The 23,952-nt window shown below is 42.1% G+C and overlaps 1 protein-coding gene across 4 annotated transcripts in view; it reads left to right on the plus strand.

Annotated features, from left to right (window-relative positions):
* Window positions 1-23,952, plus strand: part of MYO1B (myosin IB) — a 182,901-nt gene that overhangs the window by 24,089 nt on the left and 134,860 nt on the right. For all 4 annotated transcript variants that reach the window (XM_082841300.1, XM_082841301.1, XM_082841299.1 and 1 more), the window contains exon 2: window positions 7,822-7,965. In XM_082841300.1, the coding sequence (XP_082697426.1) occupies window positions 7,831-7,965 (135 nt within the window). In that variant the 5' untranslated portion in view covers window positions 7,822-7,830. The remainder of the gene's footprint in view (window positions 1-7,821; window positions 7,966-23,952) is intronic.

Consider the following 23,952-nt stretch of genomic DNA (forward strand, 5'->3'; position numbering starts at 1 on the left):
CTGAGCCCGTGTGCCACAACTACTGAAGCTCGCACGCCTAGCGCCTGTGCTCCGCAACAAGAAGCTCGCGCACTGCAACGAAGAGTAGCCTCCACTCGCCGCGACTAGAGAAAGCCCGTGCGCAGCAACAGAGACCCAACACAGCCAAAAATAAATTAATTAATTAAAAAAAAATCTGGTTTTGTAAGGATTCTGATGAATCCAAAAGGATTTAAACTAAAGCATGAGAGTGTTGGATTTGTCTTATATTCTTTTTGCTCATCTACATTTTCTGATTCTTTTTTCTATAGTGAACGTGTACTGCTCTTAAGCATTAAAAGGGTCATTTGAAGTTTCAGAAGTGGCCTGTATTCTTGTCTTAAGCCTTTTACTGGACTGTGAGCTCCTGGGGGTGTATAAGAGGAGGAAGTACCATGATTTTTCACAGTGTGTCCCTAGCACTTAACACAATGCCAGGGACCAACAGGGCTCAATACTGTAAATGGTGGTTGAACTGAGTTGAATGGAAATTTAATCAAACTTTTCTCAGAGATGAGATTCCACGCTATTCTGAAAGATCTGGAAATTCCAGTGTTTCTCAGTCATTTGGCCCATTGCATTAGGTACGGAACCGGAACCGCTTCCTATAGACTTGGTCCCTCTTTTACCTTTGTCTTGCCATCAGGATTTGCTGAGTCTTATTTTGTTCATGAAGTCTTGCCACATTGGCCTTGTTTTCTTACTTAAATGTGTTTCTCATGTTATTCTTAAAAGCATTAGCAATGTCTTTGGGAGCCAAATAGCTCAATTCTGTTTCCTGTCCTTTGTTGATAGTAATATGTTTTTAGAGGAATGGATCAAAGCGGCTTGAAGCCGCAGTCATTATTTTGCCTTCTGGTCTGCTTTGACAGAACCAAGCAACCAAGGATGGCAGCTGTGAGAATGTGCCCTTATTGAATGAATCAGTTGTCAACTGTAAATTTGCATACTTGTTCTCCTTTTGTGTTTCTGTGAATGCCTGCCATATGCCAGAGGCTGTGCACTGTGCCTTTGGGGAGAGAAAGATGAATAAGGGTGACTCTGGACACCAAGGAGCTGATTCTCCAGAAAAGGGTCTAGGATGCATACATGACCACCCTACAAGCAGGTTAATGAGGGGAACTCGAGTCAAATAAGAACAATTGTTACTATGCTAAGCAGACGCCCTGAAGGTGCTGCCTCTGATGTGTATTATTAATGACATTATAATAGACGTGTTTCAACCGTCCCCATTTACAATTACCAAAGCAGTAGATAATCTCCTTTCATTAAGTTTTCCTGAAAGTGGCTTTTATGGCTTTGCTTTAAAATTTCCTTCAAATTTATTTATTTAATTAATTTATTATTATTTTATTTATTTATTTTTTTGGTGGCGCTGTGAGGCTTGTGGGATCTTAGTTCCCTGACCAGGGATTGAACCCAGACCCACGGCAGTGAAAGCGCCGAGTCCTAACCACTGGACCTCCAGGGAATTCTCATTATTTATTATTTTTATTTTATTTTATTTTATGTTTTTTGTGGTACGTGGGCCTCTCACTGTTGCGGCCTCTCCCGTTGCGGAGTACAGGCTCCAGAAGCGCAGGCTCAGCGGCCATGGCTCACGGGCGCAGCTGCTCCGCGGCATGTGGGATCCTCCCAGACCGGGGCACGAACCCGTGTCCCCTGCATCGGCAGGCGGACTCCCAACCACTGCGCCACCAGGGAAGCCCTATTATTTTTTTAAATTGAAGTATAGTTGATTTACAATGTTGTGTTAGTTTCTGGTGTACAGCAAAGTGATTCAGTTTTTTATATATATATATTCTTTTTCATATTCTTTTCCATTATGGTTTATTACAGGATATTGAATATAATTTCCTGTGCTATACAGTAAGACCTTGTTGTTTATCTTTTTTATGTAATAGTTTGTAGCCCAAAGTTTCTTCAAATTTAAAATTGTATTCATGACTTAATGTTAATCCCTGAGCACCCTGAGCTCTGATTTGTGAGTGTTCTTTCAAACTCTATAGTAAAACTCTTTCAACTTAAAAATACACATCGTTTCTCATCTGTGGCACTCTGAGACCTTCGAATAACATGGGAGACCACCAGATGCTATATTTCAACTTAAACTGCATCTCTTCTTAGTCATTATTAAATTATCAATTACTTTGCAACAGCTTTTCAGTGTTGCTGCTTTGATATCAATAATAGAATGGCCATGGCCTTCATAAGGATGTGCCATGAAGTTTGGCCATGTCTGTGTAGGGCTGTTGGCTTGGGGAATGCTGGTCTTGACATTCCGAGCATAGATGACGTTAACATGGTAGGTGGCTGGTCATTTAAGGTTGGGACTGAATAGACTACTCATATTTAAATGTTAGGTTACAGATGGCATTTTAAGATGCTCTAGGATGTTTATGTTTCATTCTCTTTTGGATTTTGAGGAATTTTTGAAATGATGCTTTCAATAATTTAAATGGTATTTTTATACTGCAAAAGATGCCAGTAAGTGAATTGGTGTACACTGCAATATAGGTAGTAATTTTAGAAGTTTTTGAGATGAGAGTCGGTGGGGGAAGGAGTGGTTGTGATCATATATTTTGTTTTTCTTGGATGGACAAACAGATGGAAAGAGCTGGGGCAGCCATGGAGTCACCGGGTATCAGTTGGTGTGCTTGGTGGTTGGGCTAAATCAGCACTCTTAGGTAGAGGCCCCACTTCCCGGCTCCTCTGTGTTTCCTCGGAGGGCTCTGCCAGTGGTTGTATTTTGTAGATGGCTTTCACCAAGGTTGGAAGAAAAAGATGAGGTACCTGTAATATTGAAGATGTAACCGTGGTTTAAAATTATATGTTGGGCACAGTACTTAGTGTTCATGTCGATTAGGGATCTTCGTTGCTTGCAATGCAGGAACGATGTAGAGACTCACAGAATTGCAGAGAGGTTGGAGGACCAGGAAGGATACGGGCTTAGAAGCTAGGCAGGAACTTAAGAGAGACTGGAGGGCTGGGCAGCAGGATCCGTAGCAGAAACCATGGCACAGGAACCACCTGGTCTTCATGATGCTGCTGTTGCTGCAGTGAATAATGAGTGTAACCACCAGCTGTCATCATGACCTGGGACTCCAAGTCACAGGAGGATGTCATTGGCTGTGTATAAGCCATGTTCCTTGGGGTAGAGAGAGAGCAGATCTGTCTCCTTTGAATTCTGTAATGGGAACTGGGTATTGCTTCTCACTAGATTACTTGTCGCAAGGTAACTGGGCCCCCTGAAAGGGAGATTAGGTGTGAATAGGAATAGGATTGTATACTGGATGGTGTCCCCTTTAAAATAAAAGACCAATGTTTACTATGCTCCCCCTTTGGCTGCCCAACATTCACATAAGCCTTTCTTTCCATACTTAGGCTTACGAAAATAAAATGCCCCAGCCAACATAATGCACCTCTTCCCTGTATGGCTGAAAACAGAGCCACCCCCTCCCCAGAGGTTCTCAAGAAAACCTCCTCTGTCCATTGTCTTCTGTGGCCCCATCTAAGTGGAGCATTGGGGATGATGGCTTTGTCATGCTTTAGCAGTTGTTTTTTGTTTTATGAGTTGGAGGTCTTAGGGTTGATTGTCTTAAGAGTCAAGCCACTTGTAAGTCACTGTCAGCCGTACTTCTTTGCAGTGTAGATCCCTTATAAATGTTGTTGGCTTTCAAGGTTTATCTGCTTCCAGGGACTAATAACTAAAACCAGATATACTACCAACCCCTCAGGTTTTGAACCTAGAACTTGGTCTGAGAACTTGTCTCTGGGCGATTGGACCTGGCCTTGTTGCTCTGCCGACTGCCTTAGCTCTTGGTTAATGGAATCCACCTGGGAACAGTTAAGAAGCTTAAGAAGCAGTAGAGCAGGTGATACCTCCCCTGTGCTGCGTCTTCATGGTGGGAGTGCTATCCCTTTTTCAGGCTGTAGAGATGAAACAGTTGGTGCTTGGGATAGAGGACTTCTCCTCTATGTCCCCTGCCCCCAGGCAGAATGACTCAACTTAGTAGCGTCATATGTTCTCCACTCTGGCTTTCAGACAGACCAGTTTCACAGCAAGCATGTCTTTTTCTTGTAGATCCTTAAGAAGTAGCCAACACATACTCTGGCATCTTTTTTTTTTTCCCCTCGAATTCTTGAAAGTTGCAGGCATGGGTCCATGTCATAAGGCACAACAGGCCGTGGTTTAATCAGCTGTGTCTCTATTAAGTATCAAAGGTGATCTTGCCAGTCCAAGATAGTAAGTAGGTCCTCATGCCTCCACTCAGTGTCCTTGGCTCAGCCAGTCCGCGCTCTTCAGTGTGTTACTGACGCACTCCATTTCCTCATGCCAGCTTCTTTTATTGGGTAAGATGCTTTCTGTGGCAAATAATAGAAAATCCAACTCAAACAGTTTAAATAATAAAGAGAATTAATTGGCTTCTGTGACCGACAACTTGAGAGCTGTGGGATGGGCTTCAGGTGTAATTTGATCCAGAGGTTTGTGATGTTATCAGGTTATTTTCTTTCCCTGCCCTCCTCCTTGTATTGTTTTCCTCCTCAGACTAGGCCCCTCCTGAAAGCAGACATGGTCACAGAAGTTCCAAGTATCACATCTGTAAATCATGCCACCCGGAGGTAGATGGAACGAACCTTTGTCCTCATATTCCAAGCCAAAGCCTCAGGCTCAGTTCTATGACCAGCCCTGAATCAATTACAGTGTCTGGGAGGTGGAAATGTGTTGATCGCCTCAGTGTAGATCGCCCGCTACATTCCGGGAGCATGGGATAAAATTGGCTTGCCTGGAACAATGTGGTTTCCCCTGTGGGTCTTGGGAAGGGTGCAGGTGGACATCTGTGTGTCAAACAAAAAGTATCCTTAGTGCTCTATGTACGTTCCCATATGAATTCTTCTGATAGTTTATGGAAACCTTGAGTTAGCAAGTGGTTCTGAAATTTGTTCCTGTAGTCAGCGTTGCTCTTTCAGAGAAAAAACAAATCCGTTTCTTTTGGCTGAACGAAATATTCCGACTAATTTCGTTGAGATGTCGAAGTGAACCAACCAGGCCTGGAGATGGTAGTCATGGTAAGGGAAATCAGTCCATGTGTGCGAAGATAGGAAGTATCTCTGTGTCATTTTCTCAGTGTCCCAGTTTCACCAGGAGAATGAAAATGAGGGGGAGGATGCCACTGTTTCCTCCCCCCTAAGTGCCTAGATGCTAAAAAAGTTAGATGATAGGAAACAAAACTGTGCTGGCATGACTACGTGGATGTTGCTATCACCTTTTCAGTTGGTTTACTTTATTGCTGTATTTTGATTTGCAAAAGTTGTATTTTCAGAGTTTTTCACTTTTACCCACTGCCTGTAACTCAGCATTTGTTTTGCTCTCTTCCGCCCTTCAGATTATAAAGTTGGGATAGAAGTGTAAAAATTAGAACCCATACTCTTGCTTGAAACTTAAATTTGAAGAAATGATGAAGCAGGTTTAATTACAGAGGAAGACTGGCTGCTTAATTACTGTTACCTGCAGGGAAGCTGCTGTCTTTCTGCAGCTGTTTCCATAAATAGACTTTATTATATACAGGAATCTACCCCAGGGCAAAGAGTTCCCATTCTGCCTCTTTGCTTAATTTAAATTGCTGGTTTGCGGTGGTTATTTTTGAAACTCTTCTCAGGTTGACTTCCCCCTTAAACCCCTAAGCCTTCTTCCCTCATCTGCCAAATTGTATGTAATGCATCGCAGCTAGAGTGCTTTTGGCATTTCTCGAGTCTGAGAACTTGAAATTTGATTTAAATGTTAATTTATTGTGACAAAGGTTGGGTACTCATGTTCCTATTCCTGTACAAGTCTTTCCACGGACTTGGCATGGGCCCAGCTGTCTCCCTGGCTTCTGCTGCATCTCTAGAGAGTGGCAAGTACCCCTCCCTCCACCTGGTTTATTATGAAAGATCTGGCCTAGTTCAAAGTGCCTGAAACCATTCTTGGTACGACTATTGTTGGGTTTTAGCGATACCTGGGGCTATTTATTCCAGGTGTACTTGGTATGAAATTTAAAAAGACATTAACAAAAAGTTAACCCTGTTTTTCTTCTTTTGAATATTAAATACTTCTTTATTGGTTGCTTTCGTTGATGAGAGAATCTTGCTGCTGCTTCTTAGTTTCATTTTTTTGGCTTTTCAGTGCACACTTGAAAAAAAATTCTTTTTTTAATGGGTCAGAAATAAAGAATGTGTTTGGATTCATAGAAATCATTAATAATTAATAATAAAGAATTATGTAATTCCCGGTCTTTCCCAGTTCTCTTTAAAATAGCCCAACTAAATGTAGTTTCTTTTGCCTCTAAGAGGCCTACTAGATGTTCTAGACTAGAATAGAGTACATTTATTTAAATTGCTAAGCCTTAAGCAAGAAGACTGACCTTTATAAGATATAGGATGCTTGAGTGACTCCTTCATGGAAAGAATTAAATGTACTCCCCTCTCAGTATTAGGGGCATGAATATATGTGAACATTGATTAGTATCCTGAAATATTATTTAGTGTTAGTATCCTGAAGTTAAACAAAATTGACTTCTGCATTGGAAGTATTTAGAGGGAAGGGCCCAGATGAATTTAGTTCTACATCCTGATGATATTAGAGAAAGCAGCATAACACACACACACACACACACACACACACACACACACACACACACACACACACACACACACACACACACACACTCCTAAATTCAGATAGTACTCTTGACAGTGATCAGATTTGAAGTCTTGGGCATTTAACCTTCTGCTCTCGGGTGGCACCGCGCACTTTAGAGTGGGAGTCTAGTGCTGCCTTTGCAGTGTGCCTGTGTTTTCCACTTGGTAGGCTTTCACGTTGAGCTAAAAGGAAACTAGTATTTCTGGTCTATTCGTTGCATGTTAATTCGGTTTTGCTGTTCTAGCGGTGTGTCTGTTGGAATGAGCGTTGAGAATATTGAGGTCACTCTTGGCAGGTTATATCATATAGGCAACCTTTGATTTTCAGGTGGGGTGTATCATTTTCTTTATAAGTCAGCGTTGACTCCTGGAATGAAATTTCTCCCCATAGATGTAGTGCTATAATTGGTGATTTAAGTTCTTTTAGCACAAAATGTAACACACTCCTAATTAACCATAAGCAGGATTTCTTAATCTCCCTGAGCTTCCTTATCTTAAAATGGGGATAATGATGACAACCTACCTCATAGAGTTGTGAGGATTAAATTAATTAATGCATGGAAAGTTCTTGATACAGCATCTGATATGTGACAAAAGTACTCAGTAAATGTTAGCATCATTTTTTAAACATTTCCTGGAAAATGGCATTCTGCATTTCATCATGGAATACTGGGGGATGCCGTCTTCGGGCAGCAGGTTCCTGTGGGTTCAAGTCTGACATTGGTAGGCAAGGGCTAGTGGAAAGGGGTGGGTTGGGTTCTCTTGCTAGAGCTTTGCAACTTCTGGTTGGGGAGAGGAGATGGTCTACAGAAGAAAACGGTGACCCTGGCTTCCTAGTGGCCCTTTCTGTAGATGGACTTTGCTTGGGTTGATGACTGGGAGGGAGGTTTGTTTGTGGCAGCAGGTTGGCAAGTGGGGCTTCTAGCAGCTTGGCAGTGACTGCAGCTCCCGCAGAGGCTTCTGACGTAGGTTTTGGGGGCAGGGGCGGGGGCGGGTTACGACATTGATGAGGCAGGTGAGGGCCATTTGGAACTAGCAGTCTTTCATTTCTCCATTGGTGCTGAGAACCCGTCTGAAATTATCTTGCTCATTTATATTGTCCCCTTTCCCTCTTTCTTACAGCAAGAGACTATGGCCAAAATGGAGGTGAAAACGTCACTTCTGGACAATATGATTGGAGTTGGAGATATGGTTCTTTTAGAACCTCTCAATGAGGAGACCGTCATCAACAACCTCAAGAAACGGTTTGACCACAATGAGATATATGTGAGTGTGCACTGGAGGTCATCTGGGGGGTTTAGACTTTGCATTTTGTGGCACAGAGCTGGCTTTTCTTCCTTAGACTCTTCTCTCTTTTTTCTGTTTGTTTACTGGAGTCCAGAGGTATTTGTTTATACCCTCAGGAAGAGTTTTGGGTTTGCTCATTTGGCACGTGAGTAATATCGCATTAGAGTCGAGTGGGTCTGCTTTCCACACGGTGTTTGTAGAGGGCTGACTGCAGAGTGTTGCCCTGGATGTCGGGGGTGTTGTAAAACAAGTGGAAGACTTAGTTCTGCCCTTGGAGGAACATGTATTCAGGAGGAAGTTTGAAATCCACAGGCGTCTTCTTGGATACCTTGGTAAGATTAGCAGCCTGACCTTTGAGAAGCTACTCATTAAGATGCAAGGCAGTGAACCGTCAAAAAAAGACATAAACTTTCTTAACATTTGTAGTTAGTAGAGACAGGAGCAAATTACCAGATACGAATATGTGTTTGGTCCCTGGAGATTTGGGAATAGTCAAGTCCTGCTATACAAAAGTATCATGTCAGACACAAAAATGAAAACATATAAATATATACAGTAATAGAAATTTTATGTTGTAAAAATTCTTTATAAAGGATTTCATAGTGTTACTCTATTAAGTTTGTTAAATATATTTAAAACATGAGTCAAAAATGCTTTTATATATAGCTTTTCAGGAATTTGCATAAAGCACAGAAATTTGCATCTGTTCAGGTAGAGACATGTTAACTAAACCAAGGAGATGAAGATTCCCTGTACCAGCAGCTGAGAAGGAAGTGGATGGATGGGGTGGAAGTAGTTTTAATAGCTTCTGACTCGCTTCTGAGTTCTTTTCCCCCCATGTTGTAGTCTATCTGTGTCTAGATATGAATTGGATTATTGGGACCATGCTTCATGTTTTTCTGTCTATCAGTGTGGGGACAGGAGGAGGAAACATAAGTAAATAAAACGAGAGAACGTAACTGATTATAACTTTGTAGAACTAACATATTTTTAAAAATTATATGCGAAGCTGTATTTTATGTTGCCTATAGCTTTCCTTTCCAGATAGGCGATCATGTTTCAAGGATAATTTTGGATAATTAATTCTTTTTTTTTAAATTTATTTTATTTTTGGCTGCACTGGGTCTTTGTTGCTGCGTGCGGGCTTTTCTCTAGTTGAGGTGAGCGGGGCCTATTCTTCATTGCGGTGCATGGGCTTCTCATTGCGGTGGCTTCTCTTGTTGCAGAGCACGGGCTCTAGATGCACGGGCTCAGTAGTTGTGGCCCGCGAGCTCTAGAGCGCAGGCTCAGTAGCTGTGGCGCACGGGCTTAGTTGTTCCGTGGCATGTGGGATCTTCCCAGACCAGGGCTCGAACCCGTGTCCCCTGCATTGGCAGGCGGATTCTTAACCAGTGCTCCACCAGGGAAGCCTGGATAATTAATTTCTTAATGAAATAGGAGTCACCATCTGGGAACTGAACTTTCAGTCTTTCTTGATTTGATTGTTGGAGGTAGGGGGAGGTTGACAGTAACCTGAGATATATGGATACTGCTTTGGAATATTAATTTGGTAACTGGCTGCCAAACTAACTAAGAGGTGTAGTTATGTAAACTGCTGATTCAGATGGAAGAGGTATAAAACGCCATTGCTATAGAGCAGGTGAGAGGTGTTGTTTGGTTTGGCAGTGAGGCCCCGTGTCACCTTTCCTCAAAGTGTAGCAGTTCAGTTTTCAGGTGGGAAAACATCATGGTTCTGCAGCTTTAATTGAAAATGTGGTCTGATAGCAAATAAAAGACAGACTTTAAACATTGGTCTTTGAGATGGAGAAAGGAGGCATCAGATATATCCTAACCGACGTTGGCTGATCATTTTTCTTTCTGGCTCTAAGAGGCACAGTTCACTTTCAGCTGAATTGAGAATAGGATGGAGAGTAGAACATTACATGCATTCAAATACCCGATTTGTTGTGCCCACTAAAAATAAAAGAATCTCCTTTTTAACAAAATGTCAAGTGTTAACATTCATGAGTCTTTAGCAGACGAACTCTCTGGGTTTCAGCCTTACATGATTTTATTTTCTGACTGTTTTAGGAATGTTCTTTCTGGTATGAGACAAAAGCAGAAAATTGCTTTTTGCTTCCAGATATTCATATAATTAATGTTTTCCATGATACTTTGGGACTATTATTTCCATGAGATGTGTGCCTTCATTTTGTAACTTTAAACACACGTCATATTGGAGAATTGGGCATTCTCTATTTTAAGCAAAAAAGAAAAAAAAAACCAGCTTATAGGGTAATGTGTGTAGTATGATCTTATTTTTTTTAGTGGGGGTTTATGGATGTATACATATGTTTGTATATTTGTATGAACGTAGAGAAAGCCATGCTAACTTTAGTACCATGCTAACTTTAGCATGGGTGGATTTAGGCATGCTATAACTTTAGTGGGGTGGGTTGGGATATGGGGACGGGGAAGAGTTATTACTCTTTTAGACCTCAGTATTATAGGGCTTAAGTCAAGTATGTATTGGTTTTGTAATTTTTTTTTTTTTTTTTTGCGGTACGCGGGCCTGTCACTGTTGTGGCCTCTCCCGTCGCGGAGCACAGGCTCCGGACGCGCAGGCTCAGCGGCCATGGCTCACGGGCCCAGCCACTCTGTGGCATGTGGGATCTTCCCGGACCAGGGCACGAACCCGTGTCCCCTGCATCGGCAGGTGGACTCTCAACCACTGCGCCACCAGGGAAGCCCTGGTTTTGTAATTTGTAAAAAATACTGTACGATAAATTTGATTACCCCACCTTACCCTGTGTAACCCCACATGATGTATATACTACCCTTGGGAGATCTGTTTCTGGCCCTTATTCTGATAAACGTCCTGCTTTGCTTTTCTTCTTGGGTTGCTGAAAATTGTTCAGCTGATGCCAAAGGCCAAGTTAATGACATACAATATTTTACTATCTTGTATTTCACTTTGTTTTTTAATTCTTTCCCAGGAAGAGAAGGTACAGTTTTTAAAATTTTTTTATTATTTAGTCTCTGTTGTAGTCTCATAGCTTTACTTTATCCTATAAAATTGTGTGATGGTCTTGAGTGATCCATCATGCAGACATACCGAACAGTCATTTGTATGTTCAGAAGCCGTGGTTGACAAGGGGGCCTGTGAACAGAGGGATGCTTGGCTCAGACTTTAGAGCTCTGGCTGTACCCAGAGCTTTTGCAGCCTCTTGTGTGAACCAGCTGTAGGTCAGGGGACCCTGTTCTTCCAACCTGCCCCCCACACCCCCGCTTTCACCACCATATCTAGAGGTAAGAAATATTCCCTGCCTTCACAGAGTTCTCACAAGATAAGAGTTATCAACTCTCTAGAGTATTTATAACCCCTAGTGATCCTCTGGATCTCCAGCCAGCTGAATCTGGAAGCGGAATCCCTGGTGATCCTGTCATACTAAACCGGAAGCTCTGGGTAGGCCAATGAGTCACACGTACTCCTCAAACTTCTGACTGTGGCCAGGTGACCAGAATGAGCTGAATGGCTTCAGAAAATGATGTCTGCTCCTAGGATTGGCGGAGGGTCAGTTTTTTCCAGAGTAGATGGGTTGTGTGTAAGTAGGTTGAATACTCTACTAAATATCTCTATCAGCGTGTGAGGAAGAGGGAAGGGCAGTGGATGCTGATGAGGCCCTCTGCTGTAACCCCGTCACAGGCTTGGTAGGGAATTCTATAGTGAAGTGGTTTTATTGGTGTCGCTACCATGCTGAAGGATATGTTCCATGAGAAGCATTTATGATTGGAATTCTAAGCTTCAGGTGCACCCAAAGGCATGCCTCTCAAGACTTTTCTCCTGGAGAACTCCTTATGGTAGAGAAGCGTAGGGACTTCCCTGGCGGTCCAGTGGTTAAGACGCCACGCTTCCATTGCAGGGGGCACAGGTTCAATCCTTGGTCAAGGAGCTAAGATCCCGTATGCCGCATGGTGTGGCCAAAAAAAAAAAAAAAAGGAGAAGAGTAAAAAGGGCCCTGGGGTGGGTAGTTGAAGTCTGTCCACTTTAGGGAAATACTGTTGAAATCTTTGCTTCCAAAGTCATTCAAAGTTTTATTCTATTCTGTAATGCACATCATATGGTTTTGTTTTAATCTACTCTACTCTTTGCAACCCTTATTTGAATAAGAAGTATTTTTGGTGCTGACAAGTAGTTGTAGTTTGTTTTCTATCTGAATTGTCAGGTTGGGGATCATCTAGATATAAGAGGTCTGAATTAGTCCAATTTTAGGATCTTATGTTAGACTACTTGTAGTTGTAAGAGGACTGCTTTGAAAGTCTACTAAAAATTGTCTTGATTTTTAGAAGTTGGTACTAGAATTAGGATCCCCATAAAAATAGGATCCAGTACTTCTACGAAAGATAGTAAAGTGCATGCTTCAGGATTATGTCTTCTTTGCTTTGAGTTGGGTTCACACACTTGTTTAAAAAGCCCAGAGTTGGTTCAACACCCTGTCTGTAGCCGGGCAGAGTCTCTAAATCTGAGACAGTTCCAGATGTTGACGTGGTCCTTGCGGGAAGGCTGTTCCATTGGAGATGGAGGTGGATCAGGTAAGAACAGATAGAGGGAATGTTGGCCCGGTGGGGTAACACACAGGGTCAGAGACTGTTTGCTTTGATTCCTCACTCCTGGCCGAGTGCAGTGCAGGCTGGGCCCAGCTGCAGGACGTGCTCCAGCAGTCTCTGTGGGGTCAGTGGTGGGAAATGCTGGTTGTGACATTCCTAAGCGCCGCTCTTCTGTATTCTTTCTGTCCTTTGTCAGAGCTTCTTCTGGCCTCCCCACCCCCGTCCACAGCCAGATGGGATGGTGGCAGGATTTCATGTGAACTTGGTATGCAGGAGACCCAGCCAGACGTGATTCTGTTTTTAGGGTGACTGGTCAGGACTGTGGTTCCGTTCAGGAACAGGAAAGCTGCAATTTAAGCAAGAACAAGGCCCAGGGCAAATTTGGAAACTAAAGAACCAAGGTGTCCATTCTCTGACAGGAAGTATTTTTGGTACTAACAAGTAGATTTAGTTTGTTTTCTATCTGAATTGTCAGGTGGGGATCATCCAGATATAGAGGTTTGAATTAGTCCAATTTTAGAATCTTAAGTTAAACTACTTGTAGATGTAAGAGTGCCTGCTTTGAAAGTCTAGTAAAAATTGTCTTAATTTTTAGAAGTTGGTAGTAGAATTAGGATCTCCGTAAGGATGGGATCCAATACTCTTATGAAAAATATTCAAATGTAAGTACAATATATTTGGTTTAAAATATTGGAAAGTAAATGAAAATAATACTAGTTAACATTTATTTGAATAATAATAGAAAAGGAAGGTGCTTATATTGATATCCTCGGATAAAAGGTAGAGAGTAGACCAAGGGTCCCTGCTTTGTTTCTCTTATCTGCCTTAACTCAGGGACAGGCAGGAAAGAGTTCCTTGGTCGGGGCTGGAGGTGGTCTTCGGGCTGTCTGTCTTTTCCTACTTAGAATTTTATATGAAACGCTCAGAGGACAACTAGTATTGCTAGGAATAGCCCTTCTGAGCTGAAGATTCAGTAAGTTTTGTGAGCCTTTAGAGGTTCTTTTAGAATAAACAGTTATGTTGTGGAAACACAGGAAAAAATAATTTGGATACTGTTAGAAACAACCAATGAGATTATAAGTAAAATACGTAAATTTTTTATGCGCCCAAGTCAGCCACAAAATTATATTTAAGGGTGCTGGCTGAGCACAATAAATGAGGTAAACATAAAAAAAAATACTAGTTAACATTTATATGTTTATGTGAAGTGTCAAAACCACTTTTCATTTGTATACATGAAAATTCCTACCTTTTGGGGGTAACATTTTTCCTGAGAATTTAGTATAAATGGTATATTAGTTTTCTCTTGCCGCAGAATAGATTACCCCAAACTTAGTGACTTAAAATAACATACATGTATTATCTGACTCTTTCTGTGGGACAGGCATTCGGGCATGGCTTAGCTGGGTCCTCTGTTTGGGGTCTCACCAGGCTGTCATCAAGGTGTCAGCCAGGACTGCAGTCTTGTTAGGAGCTCGGCCCTTTTCCAAGCTCACGGGGCTGTTGGCAGAGAGTAGGACTGGAGTTCATATGCCCAGCTTAGTGTTATTCCTACCCAGATGTTCTCTAAATTTTTTTCTTTTTAAAATTTCCTTTAAACAGCCTTAAAAAAATTACACAAGTAACAAATGCTTTTGGGAAAAAAAAATGAGATAGCATAGGGATACATAACATAAACATGTAATTTTCTTATCTCAGCCTTAAAAAAATTACACAAGTAACAAATGCTTTGGGGAAAAAAACATAACATAAAAATGTAATTTTCTTATCTCAGTACCCCAGTCCCATTTCCAGAAGTAATGGTAGTTGGGTGGGTCATCTTCCAGATTATGTAAGTTTGATTAAAAATTAAATTTGTTTTGGTTTTAGAGTTGGAAGTAGAAGGTTCTCCTTCATCTAGGTGGATGGGCCTTTACCCAGAGAACCCAGGCCCAGCAAATTTGAGTGAAACAAGAACCTTCTTTAATGCCATCTCCCCTCCCACCTTGACCAAGTGGGGGAAGGAAGACGGACTCCTGAGCTGGTGAAATGAAATGCCTAGACTTGACTGTGTATGAGGGGTTCACCAAATGCAGACTCAGCCTGTGCGGCTCGTTGAAAAGGTAGACAATTAAGGAAACATGGAGAACAAATTGTGTGTGTTTTCAAGAGTGTAGCTTTGGTTTTTGGAATGGAGTCACAGCATTAGGGGGATAGATAGAGCTGGGGAACAACAGCAGATCATGAGGCTGTTGTGTCTAGTTTTGGAGCACAGTCTGTCTCTTGGACAGTTTTGTAATACTTTTCAAAACAATCATTTTTGGTAAAAGCTTGCCAGTTTCAACCTGTCCAAGCTCCCCTTTGGTGATTGAAAAAATTCTTCCTCTTAGAACTTGCAAAATGGCATGAGTTTATCTGTTATCTGCCAAGCTTAGGGAGTTCATGCAGGCACTATATAGTACTTGATATATTTGAATAATATTTATAATATATTAATTTAAATGTTCTGATTGAAGCCGTACTTGAAGTTCACTTTGGAGGAAATTAAGGCCCAACTTCAGGTCTGCAGCAGTGTCATCTTTTGGTGGCAGTGTGGTGGGTACTAGGAAGCAAGGACCTGCGCTCCAGTCCTGGCTCTGTTACTTACCATCTGTGAGACCTGGAACAAGTACTTTAACTCCTAGGAGAGTGTTTTCTTATTGGTAAAAAGATAAACAATGACAGTTAACACATATTAAGTCCTTATTGGTACAATATGCTATTCTAAGCACTTTACATGTACGTGTTTATTTAAGTTTTACTAGAGTCCTATGCACTGAAGATTTTCAAATTATCTTCATTTTACATATGAGGAAACTGAGACTCAGAAAGGCTAAGTAACCTGTCCAAGGTCACACAGCGAGTAAGTGATGGAGCTGGGATTCATATCCAGGAAGTCTGGCTCTGTAGTTCATGCTCTTAATAATGGTCCTGCTAAGTTTACGCAGTTACCATGTGCATCAGTGATACCACTAATAGGGAAGCATTCTCAGCCTACAAAGTGCTGTTCAACATAACTGAGTATGATACTGAGTGTATAGGTTTTGGAGCAAGGCAGCCTCAACAACCCAGACAAATAATTGAAGAGATAATCCGTATTCCTGCCACGTGTTGAGTTAGCATTCAACAGTACAGTGACGTGAACTAGTGTGACAGGGAACAAGTGCATTCAGTTCTAAAGTCGTAGGTGCTCTCTAGTCAAAGAAAAGTGATAGCAACCGTTAGGATGGTGTGTTCCTCTCTGGAAGGTGGGAGACGATCTTGGGAGGAGATGCGTTTTCATCCTGTTCACTGGATGGCAGGTGATTGATAGCTGCACAGGGTCCTTTACCTTTAAGAGCACATAGTAGAGGGACTTCCTCCCTGGTGGTCCAGTGGTTAAGACTCTGTGCTTCCACTGCAGGGGGCACAGATTTGATCCGTGGTCGGGGAACTAACTAAAAGCCTGCATGCCGCAGGGCACAGCCAGAAAAAAAAAAAAGAGCACAGAGTAGAGGAGGAAGAAGCAATTCACCACAAGAGCCATGTGGCTAATTCATGCGGCTGATTCACCCCTCCCCTCTACACACACATCTCTTTCTGCTCTTAGATCTATAGTACAGATAAGTATTAATGATAATCCTAATTTCTAAAGAAAGGCTGTTTTGTGCATCCAACTCTGTTGCGGCATATTGGGCAAGGCATGGGCCTTTGGCAGACAGACCAAGGTTGTGTCTTGGTCACTCACAACCACTGTGACCATTGAAGTAATTGAGGGTCAGTTCTCTCATCTGTAAAATAGGTATCATGATGCTTATCTTGTTGAGTTGTTTTGGAGATTAAGGGGCATTTTATTTTATTTATTTATTTATTTTTTTTGCGGTACATGGGCCTCTCACTGTCGTGGCCTCTCCCGTTGCGGAGCACAGGCTCCGGACGCACAGGCTCAGCGGCCATGGCTCACGGGCCTAGCCGCCCCGTGGCACGTGGGATCCTCCCGGACCGGAGCACGAACCCGTGTTCCCTGCATCGGCAGGCGGACTCTCAACCACTGCGCCACCAGGGAAGCCCCTAAGGGGCATTTTAGCCCGGTGCTTGACATATAGTTGGAATGGAGTACCTGACCACATGACCATCTGAAAAACTTGGAAACCCAGCATGACTTTTCTTCAAGATTTCAGACCCTGAGCTTTTCTTATAATTAGAATTTTCTCTCTCTCCCCTTCCCTGACTCTCTCGTTGCCTCTCCCCTCCCTCCCTTTTTCCCTACCCCCTCCTACTTTGGTATTCATTACACAGATTTCACTTTTGTTGGATTGCTACTTTCAATTAGCCACATAATATTATTTTCAAGACTTGTAGCTGGTAGCATACCTGAAACACAGGACCACTCTGTACCTTTAGTTAAGAGACTCTTATTAGGTCTAGAGAATGATACATATTTGGAAAATACTTGTTCCTTACAGAGCAACGAAGATAAGGTAGTATTGTGTTATCCTGCTCTGAAATAAAGGCTGCCCGAAGTGATATTTTTAGCCGGTATTTCGGCGTGGCATAGAACTCATATATAGTTCTTTAATTCATAGTCTGAAATGACTGGCAGCACAGGAACAAAGGATTATAATATGATGGTAGTTAAGGCATGTCTCAGACTACACTGACAGGGACCCTGCCTGACAAACTTGCCTGATCTAAGGCCAGTGATTTAGCACAGCATAGATAAAAAGATGAATAGGGCTTGAATCTCTCCTCAAACTTTGAGTTGAGAAATACTGAAAAAAATAAAATATCAACAGAAGCAGACGCCAGGAGTCATGATGTGGTGAGGCCATGATGGGCCGTGTGTAGGCAGAGACGGTGAATAAGAGTCTTTGCAACAGGCCAGCTTTGGAGTAGAAAGTGAGAAGACCAGTCAGTTGCAGGCCCAGAGGAAGCAGACATGTGAGTAGGGGATGAGCACATTGATAGTGGGACTGGAAAGGAGGTCTTCACAAACTTGTGTTGCTTTGTTCCATAATGTGGCCCCACAGCCATCCACACTCACTTTTGGGTCCCAGCTTTTCTTGTAGCTCAGTAATGGGTTCCTCGGGGGGTTCCTGGGTATGTGATTATCACAGTAAAACCTTCAGTGCTTGATGTAACTTGAGGGCATCTCTGTGCCCAGCAGCTGACAGAGCCTGACGAATCGTACTTCTCTATTCTTGCATCACAGACCTTGGTGTAGAGCTTTGGCGTTAAACTGCTCCTGCTACTACTTGTGAGACCTTGAGCAAGTCTTTAAAACCTTCTAATGCCTTTAGTTTCTTCCTCTGTGAAAATTAGGCTGTCGTTATTGGTTATATGTATCACAGATCTGTTCTTAGATGGGGGTGTGAGGTGTATGTCTGAATTCCACTGTTTCAGATTTAAGACCCAGATAGAAGCCTACATCAGTGATTGACCTTATGTGTGTAATTTTTCACTTAGGCAGTTTTTCACAATTTTGAACTGTGTCTGAAAAACCAACCAGAGCGTATGGTAGACCAAACTGTGTCTTTAAAAAAAAACAATTAAGACAAAAGCCCTCTTCAGGGAAATTTGGGAAATCTTACAGATGGCTAAATTTAAAATGCTGCGACCCATAATGTCTTGATGTCTTGTGATCAGATTCCCAGGACCCGAGACCCAAGAAGAGGGTGAATTCCTCTGTGTGAACTGAATAGCATGTTGTCATTTCTGAAGATTCCACCAGCTTGTCTTGTAGAGCCGTTTTCTCAGCATCCCAGGCTTTTCCTACGAGCTTCATTAAGACCATACGTACCTCATGTGCCCCTCTGATAACTCATCCATTCCCTGTATACAGAGAGCTTTTGGTAAGACTTCAGCATCATAGGACTCCTCCGTGAATTTAGCTGAGATACTAACGTGTGTTGTAGGCTTTTGAGTCCTGATTTGGCTATTTACTGTGGCCAAAAATTCCAGTAGAGCCAAACTCACAGTAGGTAACATTTATGAGATGCTTGCTGTATGTGTCAGGCGGTTCGTGCTTTAACGCACAATCTCATTTAATCCTCAGATTAGACAGGAGGAACCAGTATCGTCCTCCTTGTCCAGATGATGAAGCTGGGATTTGGAGAGGTTCAGTAATGTGCCCAGGTTCACACAAAACTGAAAAACTTTGCTAGATAACTTGGAGCTAAGGTTTACACAATAATTCAAATACATTTGAAGCCTTGTCATACTGTATGACCTAGAATCTGAGCAAAGAGCTCAAAAACACTTAAGTCGGGGTGACTTGGGTTCAAGTCCAGTCAGTTTCATCATCTAACCCCCCTTACCCCACACACTGACTTTTACTTCAAAACTGCTCTCAGACTGAAGCTCAGACTGCTCACTCTGACATTTGAGGCTGTCTGAAATTTGATTCCAGTCTTACTTTCTAAGCTATTACTCACAGGAGGTCTTTGCTTGAGGCAAGCTGTTTTATCCCCTGTGTCTGAAATGTGGTTGGGTGGGCCTTTAGGCTGCTATCCATGTTTTAATCCATGTTATAGCCTGTGTAGAATTTCCTTTTTTTTTTAAGGCTGAATAATATTCCATTGTATCTGTACACCATACTTTGTTTACCCATTCATCCGTCAGTGGGCGCTTGGGTTACTTCTACCTTTTGGCAGTTGCGAACAATGCTACAGTTGAACCTGGGTGTACAGATATCTGCTTTGAGTCTCTAGCAATTCATACTTAAAAAAAATACATTTTGAAGAATACAACTATCCTAGCGAAAAATTTTTAAAAAGGGCAGGGTTCAACTATGACCTAAAAACCAGAATCTCATATGCTGCTCTTCGGTGGAATGTTACTTTATCCAAATCTTGCCCATCCTTTTAGACCTACCCAAATCCTGTGACTTCTCCGGAGCGTTCTTGGACCTCTGCAGTTGACAGACCTTTCCTTCGTTTAAACCCAAAGCACTCCTTTAGGCAGTAAGAAAAGAAAGACTAATGCACTCATTTAGCTAGGAATCACTTAAATCCTGTTGCATCTGTTTTTGTGCCTAGGGCGGTTAACCCTTAAATTTTATGTTTTATGATATAAAAGTCTCACCTCCTAAGCTCTATTATAATCTCCCAGGGGCACAGGCCACAGGAGTGTCCTGTATTTTCACCATGCCTAAGATGATGTTTTGCTTAAAGAAGGCTCTTGATAAATTTGTTGCTTGCTTGTTAAAATGGTTGTAGCCTAAATTCAGTCAAGGAAATCAATGCGGTTGTGCAGCCACGTGAAGGGTTATTTTTACCTGAGTCCTGATCCATCCTGGATTTGAACTATTATTACTTTAGAGGTGAAAGAAACATGGCTTGGAGACTGGGACTTGGAGAACTCCAACACATTCTTGAATATTTTTTGATGACATTTTAGACTAAATACTTAGCATTAAGTGAGGTATTTAAATAAACATTACCTGTTGCATTGCTACCTTCCTGATTCATTTCTCTGAAGTTAAAGGATGATTGTGACACAACGTCTTGCATTTCTTCAAGAGGTAGGCACAACTTGATGTGCTGGGATAAACATTGAAAAAAAAAATTCTTTTCTGTTGAGATAAAAAAATTTCCCTGTAGCTAGAAGATCTTTTCTCCCCCTTTCTTTTTTGTTTATTCCTGGTGGTGTAAGGATTTCAGCATTCTGCAGATAGTCAAAAGGGAGGCTTCTGCCCAACAGAGTAGCTCTCTATTATACAAAGGCGAAGACGCCCGGGTAAGGCGTTGTACAACACAAGTTGCTGTGATGAGGTGTTCTTGGCCACTTTTTGCCAAAGCTTTCCAGGCCTGACAGCATGGCTTGTGTGCTCTAATGAAAAGAGAACAGATTCTTGGCTCCTGGTCCTGATTCCACTTTTGTTAGATAATGTGGTCATACCACTTAACTTCTTTGTGCTCCATTGTTATGGACATTGAAATGGAGACTTCATTTCTACCTCATGGGGATTTAGGAAGAGTTTAGTTAAAAAGGTGCTTCAGTGTATATTATATATCAGAACTTTAATAACTCTGGGGATGAGTTTTTAAGAAACTGCAGTGACGATTTGTAAACAAGTCGCCAAAAGTCATTCTGAGGAAAATAAGAAGCTGGTAGATAGGCAGATGGGATGCCTAGTTAGAGTCTCAACAGAGCAGGGGCTTTACAAATATTTTGCAAGAATTTGATATTTGGAGAGAAGCCTCCAAGTACTCATCATGGTGAAAAGAAGTCATTATAGGATTTCCTTATGTGTATTTTATGGTTTAGTTATAATTTTATTTTCAAGTTCGTTGAAATATAAACTTTCAGGGTTAGGGCTTCTTAAGATCTTAATGTTGCCCTGGGAAGAACTATGATATGAAAGATGTGAAAATCTTGTGACTTTTCTGTTGTGTACTAATGTTTCCTTTACCTGGCCTTGTGGAGGAATGTGTGTACAGTACTGCATAATGGAGATGCACACAATATTAAAACTGTGCTTCACTATTTAACTTGAAACAAGTGTTTTTGGTTGGATATCTTTCCAAAATGTATTTATTGCATATGTCCTTGTCGTCGAAAACAGAATACTGTCTGTCTCATTTTGGCCCTTGATTGTTAGGCTGTGTTCTGACTCAGTGCTGTAATAAGGCACTCAGGGCCCACTGAGCGGAGCTGTTGGCTCTTATTCTGAACAACTCTTCATTTTTATACTTTTAGAATTATTTTGATCACTCCTTACTCCTTTCTTTCCTTCTCTGTCTCTCTTTTTTATCCTTTTTCTGTCTCTTTTTCCATTAGTGGCCGTTGTTTCTTTGCTTAGGGTGGGAGCTTTTAACCTGGTATATCAACTGTATGCAAACTTTTATGTGCATATTATATGTGTGTTTTTTGGGGGAAGAAGGTTCATAGCTTTCATTGGCCCCTCAAAGCCATCAACAACTAGGAAAATATTAAGAAGTGCTCTGTGGCAGTATTTTTTAAACTGCAAGCTTCAGCCATTAAGTGATGAAAACCATTTAGTGGGTTAGGACCAGCAGTTTTAAAACATTTTGTAATGAATAGAATTGAACAAAGTATATCAGTACATTGCACATGATAAGGATATTTATGATTTTGTGAAACTTATTTCATACATATGTATGCACATATGTGTATGTAAATACACACTCAAACACACATACTTGGTTGTGATGCAAATTTTATTTTTTACAGTGAGTCATAGTCAAACATTTGAAACATACTGCCATGAGAAGGCCCCAATTTACAGATGTTGCCGCTGTTTCTCTGTAGTGTGCTGAGATGCCATATGCCAAGTTTATTATAAATGTGGCTGAAATGAAAGGGTAGCCAGAAGAATTTTCTTTTGTTCTTGAAATGTTGACAAAATTAATTACATAGGACAATTTAAAGGGGAAGGTAAAAAAGAAGATAGACCAACAGCGACACTAGCATGGTTGCTGCATTTGAAAGTAAAACCTGGTCCTGTGAGCCCTGAGGGTGAAGGCTACAAGCAGTGGTTTTTGTGTGTGTGTGTGTGTGTGTGTGTGTTACGCGGGCCTCTCACTGTTGTGGCCTCTCCCGTTGCGGAGCACAGGCTCCAGATGCGCAGGCTCAGCGGCCATGGCTCACGGGCCCAGCCACTCCGCGGCACGCGGGATCCTCCCGGACCAGGGCATGAACCCGCGTCCCCCGCATCGGCAGGCGGACTCTCAACCACTGCAACACCAGGGAAGCCCTCAAGCGGTGGTTTTAAACTCTGGTTACACGTTTCTTTTTCCGGGGAGACTGTACGAGATGCAGATGCCTGGCCCTTCTCCCGACCATTGAAATAGAATCTCTGAGGATGGGGTTCTGGAAGAACTTTCTTATAGAATGAAATGCGTGATCCTTGGGTTATATATCTGTCAGGGACCTTTCCTCTGGCTTCTGGATTGTGGTCTGGAGAGTGGCGGTTGCTGGATGACCACCTCCAGAAAAGACTTCCGTTTTCACTGTAATCACAGTAGGAGCACTCGAGTATTATTTGGTTATTCACAAGGCATCTGTTCTGGAATTCTAGAGATATCTGAAATAGGAAGACAGAGGTTGTTTTGACTTAGGAGTGTTTGTACATTCTTGGTTTAATGTCTGCCCTTGAGAAGTGAAAGATAAACTTGTTAATTGAATATGCCATTTGTAGAAAGGTAGAGCCTTTCCTTTCCCTCTTCCCTTTTCCTTTTCTCTTCTTCTTGTCCCCTCCCCTCCCCTCCCCTCCCCTCCCCTCCCCTCCCCTCCCCTCCCTTCCCCTCCCTTCCCCTCCCCTCCCCTCCCCTCCCCTTCCCTTTCCCCTCCTAGATGTCAGAGGCTGGTTCCGCAGGGTGGTGAGAGTGGAGGTGGCCTTCTGTCGTCAGGGTGGTGTGCACGCTTCAGGACTTGGGGTGCTGGGGGCCCGGAGCATGGAGGTTGTGAACTAGGTTGGCCGGGATGGCTAGGAGGTTGTTTCCACTGAGGAAATAAGTACATTGATTGAGCTCATCCATCCATCCATCCATCCATTGAGGGTCATGAGAGCCACACTTGTCTCAGTTGGAGAAGGTAGATAGAACCTAATTGCTAAGTAGTTTTTGCCGTTATGAGAAAGGAGTCCTTTTTGGTGTAATCAGCCTACTAGAAGAGCAGGCTCCGGATTCCAGTAGGAGTTGCTCTGTGAGCCATTTGGGACATAGGGACCAGGTGGAATGTGAGCGCAGCCCAGAAGTGGTCTGGTGGGAATGAGCTAAGCTGCTGGAGGCCTTTTGTGGGCTCTCTCACTGGCACCGTCCGAGTCCACAGTAACTCATTGGTGCTGGACCCAGTACATACCTACCTCTTATTTCCAGTCGAGTGAGTGAGTGGAATTCTAGAGGACAAGAGGCGGATCCTCTTTGCTGCTCCCTTTTGTAAAAGTTTACAGTGCTTTTCTTTCTTTTGTTTTTTGGTTTTTTTTCTCCTTGGCATATTCAGAATAAAAAGGACACGTAATGCCCAGCTCTCTTATGCACATACTTAAGTTTAAGAAACTGTGTCTTACCTCCAACTTCTTTATTCCAGTGGTTACTTAATGATTTAGTTTAGGATCTTTTTTAGAGCATGATGCAATAAGAAAATACTGACTTTAAATTGTATACAGTTTCTTGTTAAAAAAATAATGAAGTACGGTCAGCCCTTGGTCTGTGGGTTCCTCACCCACAGATCCAATCAACCACAAATCAAAAATATTCATGGGAAATATTCCAGAGAGTTCCAAAAAGCAAAACTTGAATTTGCCATGAGCCAACAATTATTTACATAGCATTTACATTGTATACGGTATTATAAGTAGTCTAGAGATGATTTAAAGTACACGAGAGGGAGGATGTGTGTAGATTACATGCAAATACT

Source organism: Leucopleurus acutus (assembly GCF_964270905.1).
Source record: "Leucopleurus acutus genome assembly, chromosome: 6".
Lineage (NCBI taxonomy): Eukaryota > Metazoa > Chordata > Mammalia > Artiodactyla > Delphinidae > Leucopleurus > Leucopleurus acutus.